The sequence below is a fragment of the Manihot esculenta genome, chromosome 3 (assembly GCF_001659605.2).
Source record: "Manihot esculenta cultivar AM560-2 chromosome 3, M.esculenta_v8, whole genome shotgun sequence".
NCBI classification, from domain to species: domain Eukaryota; kingdom Viridiplantae; phylum Streptophyta; class Magnoliopsida; order Malpighiales; family Euphorbiaceae; genus Manihot; species Manihot esculenta.
The window spans coordinates 1,705,204-1,718,330 of NC_035163.2; the positions used below are offsets into that span (position 1 = coordinate 1,705,204).

The window sequence follows — 13,127 nt, forward strand, 5'->3', positions numbered from 1 at the left end:
TGAAATTATATAGATATGAAACTGCATATAATAATTATAATATTTAAAATAATAATCATTTATTTTAAAATAATAACAACGAAACAGCGGTGAAAGTAAAAATTGAGGGAATAAAAGCTAAATAGTTCCGATAATTATAAAATTTAGGAATTAAATTATTTTTTTCCCCCTTTTTTTCATCAAATGAAGAGTGGCCAACCCCATAACTGAGGCTGCTTTGCTTCGTAGAATTCATTGAGAATAACACCAAGTGGTGAGGTGACAATCTAAAATGGACAAATGCCCCCCCACTCTTCATTTTTTGCCTTTAATGCATTGAAATCGACATTCATGTCTCTTGAAATTGGAAATTTTTGTCTATTTACACATTATGTACGGTAAAAACCGCATTTAAAATACTGATAAGAGGCAAGATTTTTCTCAAAATCGAGTGATTTTCCCCTTTTAAAATTAATTCTTTTGTCCTCTGCTTCGCATCTTCACAACAGTTCACATGCATCATCACAATCCCTAAACAATAAAAAAACAAAACAAGAGCTTGTTTGCTAGTAATTCCAGAAAAAGCAAGTAAAAAACCACTCTCCTAAAACACCCATACAACTAATGAAAACAAAATACCAACTCTGAGGAGCAAATACACAAGTAATAGAGAAGAGAGAGACAGAGCTAATTTTACTTGGCAGAAGCGTGGCCGTTGCCTGGGTGAGCGAGCCATGGCCACGCCTGACAGAGAAAAAGTTGGTGCAGCTCTTGTGCTTCCCTATATTCACAAGACACCTGCTTCGAAAGGGTTCGTGAAAGACCACTCCAAAAACAATCACCATGAAGGAGATGTGCATGGAGTCCCAGAGGATGATGAAGAGATGCCATTGTTGCTCACTGAATCACTCCCTGAAGTACCTAAAGACCTTGCATCTCTCAAGGAAACTGAACTTGCCTCTGCAGGGAGCTTCTTCATTGGAGTCAATGGAGGACTGCCTGAGAGTGAATGTGGAGTAGATGATGATAATGGCTGTGCTATCTCCTCCTCATCACCTGAAGAAGAACCAATTGTTTCCAATCGAGATGGTGATGAATCAGGAGTCTCAAACGGAGTCTCTACACTGCCATCGTTGTCGTAGATGGGATTTGATATATAAACAAAAGACTGTTTACTACCAACACAAGCTTTTTCATTATCATTGCTGCAGATAATTTGAATTGGGATTTCTCGAATTTGGTGGGATGAAATTGGTAAGTTAGTTGATGGAGGTGAAGTGTTTGATTCTTGGGTATGGACTTCGAGAATGTGATGAAGTTGAGAGCTTTCTTTCTTTGTTTCAGATGCCTCGTTTTCTTTGCAAGAAACTGTTGGGAAGCAGAGGCTTCTCGGAGCCTGAAGAACCCCTGGGGCATAGTAAGCAGTGTGAGGAGAATGTGATTGGTTAAGGGGTTGTGGTGAGGAAGTATTGGCAGTGGTTGAGGTGGTGTTAGTGGTGGCCGTTATGGTAGCACTGGAGGAGGTGATGCCTAGCTGGCGCCGCCGTAGTAAGAGAGTACAATAGAGCTCAGCAAGTAGTACCAGAATCAGGCCGAGCACTATGGCTAGGCTGACGACCATCACCAATGTAGCTCCCATTATCACCTTGGATGCGCCCTTCATCTTTCTCTCTCTCTTTTTGTGCTGTCTCTGTGGGGATTGAGAGGCAGTAAAAAAGACGGACCGTAATGAAAAAGAGGGGCTAGGAGGTTATTTTGGCGGGAAATAGTACTTTTACCTTTGACAAGGATAGGAAATGGAAAGAGAATCTTTGAGGTAATTGTAATGGGGAATGTGAAATGTGAAGGCTTTTTTTATCTGACCTAGGGTAGTAATCTGACATTCAAGGTTATTTCTGTCATTTTGCAAACTACTGCAAAATACTACCTTAATCACGATCTCTGCTAAGAAAATGTGAAAAACTGCAAAACTGGTTAGGCTGTCAAGTCAAGGCACAATGCGTCAGCGTCAAAATCTATCCACTTTTCCTTTCCAGCTAACTTTCTAGTTTATTTCCGACAAAAAAAAAAACTTTCTAGCTGATGACAAATAATAATATTCAAGCCTGAAGAAATTTCAAATCCAATGAAATAAAAATGTAATAGAACCAATAAAAGAGAAGGAAAATTGCAAGCAATTAGTATCATAAAGTGGGAGCGTATGAGCAATCTTAATTCTTAGCTCAACTTGTGTCACAAAATTCAATCGATATCTTTATCCTATGAAGCAGCATGCATATTACATTTTTTTTTCTTTTTTTACAGCCTAGAGATCGGAAATTGCATTGATATTAGAAGTACAAGCTATAATGCTAAAGCCATTGATTGCTAATATATGCTTATATGTGTAATGCCAACAACAATCCAAGAAATGGGCTATGCTTTTGATTTATGTGGAATTGCAAATGGTCCAAGGCCAGAATGCTGCAACTGCTTCAGCCATTGTCCATTCATGAAATTGAATGGGAATCACTTGAGGTGAATGAAGATAACATGAAACTGTAAAATGGTTATGTCCCTCTCAAGGCTGCAAATCGAGCGGCTAAGTCATCATAATCGGGTAACTTGGGATGCACGTGCTTGGCTGGAACTGACCTGTCTGGCTGGAAGGAAGCAGCACGAGTAAACACTTTGGTTGCATCTGAAGGAGCTGTTTGCTCACGAGGGAGGGAAATTGATCGAGGTGGTGGAAGAATATGTGAGCTTTCATCAGGCCTATCTTCGTTACCATGCTGTGGAGATTTACCCTCGGTTTCTTGATGATTATGATGACTTCTGGGCTTCCTTCTGCCCTTTCCAGGTTCATAAGCTGATGGTTTTTTACTGTAATGAATCAACAGTTTATCTATCATTCTTTCCTCTTCATCATTCTGATACTGCTCATCATCAAACAATATTTGCAGGCCCTGTCTGGAGTGATCTCTTCTCCTGCTCCTTGATCTCCTCCTGACAGCTCCTATCTCTTCCAAATTGCTGACATTATCATGGTTAGTGTGTGCTTTTGAGTGCCTCCTCCTTGAGGATCTTGGTTTTGGAATTGTGTTAGTAATAATTCCTTCATCCTGCAGCTTATTATCACTCTCATGCATGTTACCACTTGCTCTTGCATGTCCAACACTTTGCCTCTCACGGTCAGGATGATATGCTTCTTGTAGGATTTTCTCAGTTCTATTACCGGCATTGTCCCTTGCAGAATCTTTGGGGACAACATTACCATCAGAGCCAGTAAAGGAAGATCCTAAACTGCCTTCATATTTTCCATCTTTCAGTTTAGCATTAGGTTTAGTGTAAGGAGGGATTGCATTATTATAGTATGGATTCGACTTAGGTGCTTCCTCCTGAACATCTTTTGCTGACTTTGAAGCATTATATTGGCCAGTGTGATGATTACCAGCCACTGAATCTCTAGCATCACCCTTTGACAATGATCCTGCATAATTAGGCAGAATATCTGGCCTTCCATGAGATAAATTCTCAAGGTCCTGGACATCTCTCTTAGGTACAGTATTCTCCCCACCTTCATGCAACTTGGATCCACCATCAGAACTTTCTGGTCTTTTCCTCTGAGAAGAACTGCCTAATCTAACCGTTTTCAGTGAAGCATCCTCCTTCAAGGGTTCATACTTCTCCACAGAAACTTCTTTCTTTCCTTGGAACAAGCTATCATAGGTTTCCCTTTTCCACATATGTTCCTCTCTGACATTGGGCATCTTGTATCCATTGCTGGGGACTTCGTGTCTGGGCTGAGGGTTACGCTCATTTCTTCTCAAGGCATTGCTTTCCTTTTCATTAATCAATTGGTGCTCATCATTGTCATGCTCAAGCCTTTCTTTGAGCAATAAATCGTTTTTATCTTTTGGGATAGTGCTCTTCCCATTGATTGGCTTGTATTTATCATCATGGACATTTGGAGACCCATAAATTTTAGGTTGCTCCTGCAAAATAATACACAAATATAAGAATGAATTCGTTCTCTCAAAACCCCTCCAAGCCAACCCCCAAAAGACTACATAATGTGAAGAAAATGAAGAACTCTAAAGAAATTGAAATAGCCAGGCCTTTAACCTAAATAATTTCCACTATCAGCTTGCAACCCAAACCCTCTCTGGCCATTCATGTGCGGGCCTGGAGAAAGCAGAAAGAAATGGAGGGACAAACCTGTGGAGGTGCAGAGGGTTTAAATACCCTCTGTTCACAAGACCTGGAGTCCCACTTTATGCAGAATTCTGAAGCTATATCATGCATTAGCTGAACTTTTTTCTCGGCTGTAGATGGCTTTGAAGATAAATTCTCAACAAACTATTCATTGAAATTGCTGGTCGTTAGTTACTCACTTGTAGAAAAGCAACTACATATATATGATCTCCCTAAGTGTGTGTTTATCGAGTTTACCTCTTGGCTAGCAAACAGTTCCACAGAGTTCCCATATCTCCCATAAAACATATCCCTCAGGTCACGTAACTCTGGCAAATCGGAAAACCTTGCAGCTGCAAACATTATAGATGACACAGCCTCCCTACAATCCTCAGGGCAGTGCCTGTGGATATGACAAAGAATAAAAAAAATCTGTTTAAACTTGCATGTCAAAATCATTTCCTTCTAACTAAAACATAAGGTTAAACTTTAATAGATCAGGCAAGAGAAATGCAGCACTCATATCATACTGCAATTGTCACAATCAGGCAATTAAGGTAATAGTCTATCATAGGATGCCCATAGCAATTACAAGCACAATTTGTTTAAACACCCATTGCTAGTGTTGTTTTACACTGACAGTACCATAGCCAAAAGATTTGCATATTCTTCTCCTGAAAAAAGGGGCTGCAAACTTTTCATTAAAAACATAAAACTTCTCTAGTAGAAGCAGACCGCCACAAGGATCGACCAGCAAATTGAAACTATCAACACGACTATGATACAGGATGTCTGAAACCTATTCTATTGAATGGAATTTTGTCATATCTAGATGGAATAATTTTGCCAATTCCAACAAAGTTCACACATAAATATCAAGTTCCAATCTCTGCTTTTACTAAATTTTAAATTTCATTTACTGGTTTCAGGTTCCTTTTCCTTGGGCAAGCCACAGAAAATGGCACATCAACTGTGTTTGACTGACATTCACATGATAATGAGAATTCTTCTGGTTGATTTGCAAGACCATGCAACTCATAATTTTTACAGAACTTCATTGGCAATTTCATGTCATTAATTACCAATCCTACAACTATATAACATGGGATAAATGAATCTTCCGGTATAAAACAAGAAGAGAAGAACGCAAAGCAAAATAATCCAGAAGGATGAGAGGCAAATCTGCATCCTACCATTGTAAAAGATACTTCCTAAAAATCAACATCAAATAGTGTATTGTACTAAATCTATAAACAACACTTAGCCATTCTTGTACTGAATTTTCAAATATGGTCAAATGAGGAATTACATGCAAAAATTATTCCCATGTAAAGCAATTATCTCCTTTCTCGTAAGTCCTACACATCATAGTAATATGTTCGCTAAAGCAACCAGGCTGATTATGCCTTGCAAACAATATATGGACGAATAGATATTAGTCACAGAAGAACAGCAAAACTAAACCAGTTTCTACATGAGCAATGTATTTTATGTTGAACTGAATTGATATTAGAGTTATTCTTACCTCATCCTTTGCATGACCGAAAGATGCTTCAACACAAAATCACAAGATTTCTCAACAAAGTCATAGCAAAATGATAGGGCCAATTCAGCTAGGAGACCTTCGGCCTGTTCCATCACATTGCAGAATGAGAATATTTCTTCAAGATCTTAGATTAAACTTAAAAGGTAAACTAACAAAGATACAGACACAGGGGCACATGCACACACATTATATACCTTGTATAAACTTGGCAACAATCTATAGGAAGAACGGAACGAACAAAAACAAGCAGAGAAACAGGAACATAAGACCTGATATTCTCTTTTTGCAAGAAAACAAAGTTTGGAAATTCTAAATTTTATTTCTGCTACTTTCGAACAATTTCTCATCTACCAAACAAATTGATTAAAACAAACAAACTTACTCTCAGTTTAAATCAGATCAAATAATGAAAACAAGCTCAATGCGATTACACCAAAGAAAAAAAAAAGAGAAAAAATTACTCTGCCATAAGCATTAATATCGAGGCCATTAGCAAGCAGATCAGCAATATCTTTCTTCAGAAACTTCAAAGTAGCGTTCCTCTTTCTCCGTATAACCTCGATCCGACTCTTAGTCATTTTAATCAACGACTTACTACACCAAAACAACCAAAATCCGAATAAATCAAACGCATCTGCTAAAAAACTTCCAAAACAAAAACGAAAGAACAAAAAGGCAACAAACACAAAAGTAAATATCCAAACCATTTGGAGGCGAAACCTCGACCTAGAATCCCGTCCAGCATCTTCAAAACTCTTTCTTCTTCCTTGGACTCGATGAACAAATCGATTCAAAAAAGAAGAAAACTCACAATGAACACTTGAACAGTAGCTAATACAACGCCAAGTCCGCCATTAGAGAACTCTCATTTCTTTCTAAAAAACTATAAACAGAGCTTTTTGAAGAGCAGAGAAGTGGAGGAAAATAACAGCTTTCCTTGTAAGACTATCTGCGCTTTTTAGACAAATTTTAAATGACACTGGTATTTTTGCAGCAAGTGCTTCGCTTAATGAGCTTAATTACGATAATAACCCCATTTTTGTATGAAAAACGGAGGTTATTTTTTAACGTTATGTTCGAAGGGTAAGTTGGGAAACCCAGGAGATTCGAATCGTGTGCACAGTATTATTCGGGATTGGATGAACACGGTGACGCTGGCCGTTGGATTGCTTGAGAATTTTTGGGGTGTGGGACCACTTAGTGGACGGTGGAAAATGATCGGGTGCATGATGAAGAAGCTTGCTGAGCTGGACATCATTATCTCAGGCAGAGCAGAAGAAACAAGAAGATGTCGCGGCGGTTGCAACGGTAATTAATTATGATTTTTTTCCTTCTCGGCGATTTTTTTTTAAATTTGTTTATATAGAAATTTTTTAATTTCCATTATTAATATTTTTCAATTGATGAAAAAAATATAGATAGGGTTTTATGGAATTTTCATAATTATTTTATTTATAGATTATTTTTAGAAACCATAACTGTAGATGTTATTAAGAAATAATAAATTTAATTATTTTATTTTTATAATGAAAATATTAAATTAGATGTAAAATGTTTGTATTTATATATTCAAATTAATATTTTCTATGATAACAATTTAATGAGTAATATTAACAAACTCAAGGCGATAGATATTATTTTCAATGTAAAAATTATGTGATTTTTGGAATTTCCATTATTAGTTTATACATCACAATCACAATAATTGTCATTTCTGAATTCTGATGAAGCTTTTTCCATTCGACAAATGTATTTTTTATATAAATTAATAAAATATAATTAATATAAGGATAAATTACATATTAATTATATTTTCAATAATTGTATATTAACTTCTTTTCAAAAAAATAATTGTATATTAACTTCATTAATTTACATTACGCAATCAATAAAATATTTTTAAAATTAATAATATATTTTCAATAAATATTGAGTAGGAGTATATCATTAAAATTAATTAATAAATTACTATTTAAAAAACATTATCTATAATTTAAAATGAAAAAAAAATCTATTTTGATGGATTAGATTGAATATTATAAATTTAATTTTAGATAAAAATTACTTCAACAATATTTAAAATGTAATTTATTTAAATATACATACGTGCAATTAATTTTATATAAATATTTCAAATAAATTTACCAAAATTATTAAATACTTACATTATTTTAATTAAATTTCAAAAAATAAATCTATTTCCTTTACAATTTTTATTAAATAATTAATTATATCACAAATAATTTTATTTGTTCAATCATATTGGTTTCATCCATTACCTAACTCTAAAATCTAGTGGTCCAGATGACTCACGCCCCCAAATCTAGCTTTCCTTATTCACCTCACCATTATAATTTGCTTCCAATGGACGAAACTTATTAAAGAGTAGATATACCATTTTATTTGGACTCTTAATAATAATTTGTAGATAAATTTAAATTAAAATATAAAATTTAGTATTTTTATTATAATTTAGGAAAACAATTAATTAGTTTCATATATATAATTGGAAATATTTTTAGATTGATTTAGAAATTAATGAAAATACGATTTTTTTTTTAGAGTAAAATGAATGTATATCTGGCAAGTTGAATTTTTATATTCAAAAATTAAGATTTACTATATGAGTTTTGATCATAAAAATTAAAGAGGATCACTTTCCTTTTTTTTTCCCAAAAATTAGATTTTTTTATTCAATTTGATTATCAATTGACGAACGTATAAAAATATCAGATCTCTGCTTCATGCGTAACGGCCATTTAATTCTCCCTTGATATGCATGCGGATGGATTCACCAGACGGACTGGCTGGCCACCTTCCTTCCTTCGGGCTGGACTAGTAGAGGAAATCAAGACTGAGTCCAGAGGAGATCTGATCATTGGACTGAAAAGGCTGGATCGATCTGATTGAGAAATCTAAGTGGACTCCGATCTTAAGGTTGAGCGGGCTGGACCTGATTCATGCGAGAGATTTAAGGATTTCCAAATAATGGGCTGTCGTCATGGGTCTGGTCCCAGACCGAATGGAGAAATCTAACGGTAATCAAATTCAATTTAAATTTCAAAGAATTTAAATTATAATATTTAAATTTTATTTTTTAAAAATTAATTTACTATTAAAAACTAGTTATCTGTGTTTAAGGGTGGATTAAATGTTAAGAATGGTTCCATTATTAACAATATTAATAATAATAAATAAATAAATTACTTCAAACTGAAACAAATTTATCTTCAAAACACAAAGTTAGAGAGGGTAACATGTACAGTTGTGCATTTCCCCGTCAGCATCGCATGTGACTCTTTTTCTTCTCTTCTTTTGTTTAATAGAAGACCTTGACTAAAATTATTGGATAGGAAAGTTTCCTCTCTTTTATATTTTTATTCGATTAGTTTATGAATTCCAAATTTATTAATATAATTAATTTAAATTTATAACGAATAAATCTAATTAATTGGACTAAAGTTTTATCTTTTAAATGTTAAAAGCATTTTATATGAAATTTAAATTTAAAATCACTTATTAAAATGAAAATAATTAATGTTATTTTATCTATTTCTTAGATGGATTAATTTATTAATTTTATTATAAATTATTTTGTGTTAATGAGAAAATTGTTAAATTTTAATTTAATTTATTCTAAAAATTAATTCAAAGAAAAAAATATTTAAAATTTTTATAAAAAGAAATACATTCTCTTTATTTCAAATAATAATGTATGATTCAACGAAGGTAGAGAAAATGCAGTCAACATCAAAAATCATAATTTTTTTCATGGAATTTTTGAGCAAGCACTTAGCACGCCAATGGGTACAACTTGCACGCCAACAGGTATAAAAGCATGATTCTCCCCACTTACATGTTAATTAATTTTAGGATTGATTTGTTTGAGATAACTTGATAAAAAGCATTCAAGTTTTTCCAAAATATAAAATATTATTTCATTCGTTTTATAATTTTTATTTATTTTATTTTTATATATATTTCAAAAATAATTTTTTATTAACTTTTTAATTATATATAATTTAAAAATTCCATTAAATATTAAAAGATATTTACAAAAAAATTTTTAAAATAGAATAAAATTATAATAATTAATTTATTATTATAATATAAAAAATAATATAAATAATAATTTTAAAATAATTAATATATATATATATAAATTATGAAACAGAGGAATAATTTATTTGATTTTTACGAGCGTATGACTTCCCCTACGTTAAATGTGTTCTACTTTCTTTTTACTTTGAAAGTAATTTTTTTAATTTCAATTTTACCCTTCTTGCTTTTTTCTATAGTTAGTATTTATAAAAAATTTACAGAAAATTGAAGGTTGTCTTATCTATTAATAGACAATAATGTGCTAAAATATTTCATCATATAATTTTGTATATGTTTTTTTTTAGTAAAATTACTAATTGTATTAATAAAATTATATCAAACGAAAAAAATAATCATTCCAAACACAAATACGATTATACCTAATAGATTTTCTAACCAAAATATGAGCACTTAAAATAGTATTATGATGAACCCATTTAACAAAAATATTAGTTTTAGAGTCTAATAAAAATTTACAATCATTCAAAATCAAACTCTCGCATAAAATCATTTGACAAAAATGCCTCTCAAGTGTCTGTCTAAACTCCTGCATAAAATAATTTGTCAAATACATTCCTTCTTCTTTCTCATTTTTCGAGCATAAATTATTAAAATCTCTCGAATAAAGTCACGGAAGAATACTTCTACGAAATAAAACTCGAATAAGGTTCCAATACTGACGTCGTCGTTGCGATTCCAGAAACCCATAATAACTAGTAAATCTCTATTTAACATTGCCTTCCGAAATAATCGAATCAATAAAATTTAAAGAAAAGTCAACTACAGAAATAGACACATGACTCTTCCACGTTAATGAAAGACCTCCTCTCAATCATTGTCTACTGACTAAGATGCAACCATCAAAATATAAAAAATTACGAAAAAAATTCCATATAAGAACTAAGAACTTTTGTTTCCATCAAAAATAAAATGTCCGGTTTATAACTAGTAATCAAATCCTTCAATGTATTAACCGTCCGAGGATTGCCGAATCCTCAATAGTTCCAATACAGGACGATCATTATTTTCAACTATCCCGACTTTTGACGGGATGAGTCGCTTCACTATTGCCTATCAAATTAACATTCACAGGGGTGTTGTTAGAGACATCCTGTTGAGAGGAATGAAAACCTGTAACAACATTATATTTAGTATTTCTTGACTTTTTTTAGCATCATCATTTATTCAAACTGCAATATTCTCATCAAGCTTACGAGGGACAACAACATCCCCCTCTAAAGGATGTCATAAATCTACTAAAGAGATCTGCATATTTTGAAAATTGATTGAATTGTATGTGAGAAATATTCCCACCATACATAAATCATAAGTGATGATCGGAATATTTCTACAGTTCTTAATAAGGACAATAACGTCTTATTCTTCATCGATAATCAATTGATGCAAATCGTTTTTCATGAAAAAGAGAAAAAAAAAGTTAAGTTTAAAGAATAGAAAATGCGAGAGTAATCAAACTTTAATAGTTTTATATTTAATAAAATTTTATTATTATTATTATTGTCATAAAAATTATATATTAATTATTTTGTGAGTTGAATATTTATTTTTCAAAATAAATTGAGTATTTAAACATGTAAAATATATTATATTAAATTAAATATTTTAAATATTATACATATATTTTAGAATAAAAATATTTATACCATTTTTATAATCACTCTTTATTGGCACATTTTTATTTTTTAAAATTTAACACAACAATAAAAAATATCATATCATACTTTTTAAAAAAAGAATTTGCCTCAAAGTATTGTACTCCTCAACTATTTTATATTATTTTTAAAGTTGATATTAAGAAAATTTTTTTTAATATATTAATTAAAAATATTAACAAAATTTAAAACAAACTCTAAAAAAATCTGAGCATAAAAACAACAACATTTTTTAGCACCATTTTAAATTTAAAGCAAAAGTTAGTTTTGACCATCAAACTAAATCAGCATGATAACATCACTTAAGAAATTTAACTACTTCTAAAATTTAGTGATAATTATATTTCATTCTCATATCTATAATTTGAAATAATTATTGGTTATCAAATTTAAAATTATTAATAAATTATTTTTTCAAATATCCATCTATTTACTAATTTTAGGGTAAATATATTTTTAAAAATCAATTATTTAATATTTATAATAAAAAAATATATTGCACAATTCTTTAGTTCACCCATAAGTTAGTCTCTGTAATTTCATACATTATAATAATAATATATCTCATATAGTTCAAATACATACACAAATTAACCCTTAGAATATAATAATAATATTTATTATAGTGATTTTTAATTTAATTTTACTTGTTATCTCGTATTATGATAAAATTAGTGATTTTAAATTGGGATCTATCTCTTATCTTGTGCATTGTGTCTGAAGAAAAATATTTCTTAGTTTTTCAATTTGAGAAAAATTTATCTAAACGCAAATTATTATTAACTCAAGCAGGTGAGTTTAATGGAGCTACACCACTGAATCCAGCAAGACATAAAACTTGAGAAGAATTGGACAAAGGCTGAAGCTTCAAGAGCATTAGTCTAGCAGAAGCACTTGAGCTATAATTAAAATGTAGAGATGATATGCATCTACCAGAAGCATCTCAACAAGTTAATGAGGAAATGAAACAGATTATTTTCATTGGAAAGCAAATAATGTCCGACTAGTCTTTCCAAAATGATATTCTGAGGTAGAAGTTCACTGTAAAATAGTACGGTGGAGATGGCAGCCACAGGCTCAATCGTTGGGGATGTCAATAGCCTCACCAGTGGCCGAAACATCACCGGAATAAGAGGCTGCTAGAAATGAAAATAAGAATAAATTAAGATCTTAAGAAAGGGTTCTCTTTTTCTATTATATCAATGCATCATGCATGTATGTTGAGAACACCAGAAAAGAAGTTAAAAGAAAGAAGGAGATGGAAATGGAAATGGGTTTGGCCCTTTGGAAGTTAAGAATTTAAAGATAGATATATACGTACCATGGGTTTTGCGAGGGACAAGATATGGGCCAGGAAACAAAGTGAAGAACTGAGGATGAAGTCTTATTCTTCAATTATTTTGGGAAGGGTAATGTGTATGTAGCAACACATAGAGTTCTCTAGCTGCCAGTCTTCACCAGGTATTCAGACCCAACTGCCCATATTCTAAGGTTACACTACTTGTCAATGTCTCCTCTTTCTTTTTATTTTATTTATTTAAATTGGGAATATTAGTGGGGATAATTCCTACAACTACCATCTACTTTGCCACTAGTCCAAGTGATAATATAATAATTTTGGTGGAGATAATTCATAATGTTCATAACTGAGAAGT

General features: G+C 32.0%; 2 protein-coding genes across 2 annotated transcripts; both read right to left on the bottom strand.

Moving 5' to 3' along the window:
- Positions 1 to 419: 419 nt before the first annotated feature.
- LOC110610983 lies at positions 420 to 2,028 on the bottom strand. The gene has a single exon (XM_021751068.2). It carries the CDS (start codon positions 1,640 to 1,642, stop codon positions 818 to 820), a length of 825 nt encoding a protein of 274 aa, XP_021606760.1. The 5' UTR covers positions 1,643 to 2,028; the 3' UTR covers positions 420 to 817.
- A 152-nt stretch (positions 2,029 to 2,180) lies between these two features.
- On the bottom strand, positions 2,181 to 6,671 carry LOC110611474. The gene is made up of 6 exons (XM_021751847.2): positions 6,403 to 6,671; positions 6,160 to 6,292; positions 5,678 to 5,781; positions 4,411 to 4,555; positions 4,177 to 4,317; positions 2,181 to 3,953 (listed from the first exon to the last, which is right to left on the bottom strand). Exons 1-6 carry the CDS (start codon positions 6,441 to 6,443, stop codon positions 2,529 to 2,531), a joined length of 1,989 nt encoding a protein of 662 aa, XP_021607539.1. The 5' UTR covers positions 6,444 to 6,671; the 3' UTR covers positions 2,181 to 2,528.
- Between the last annotated feature and the right edge of the window lie 6,456 nt (positions 6,672 to 13,127).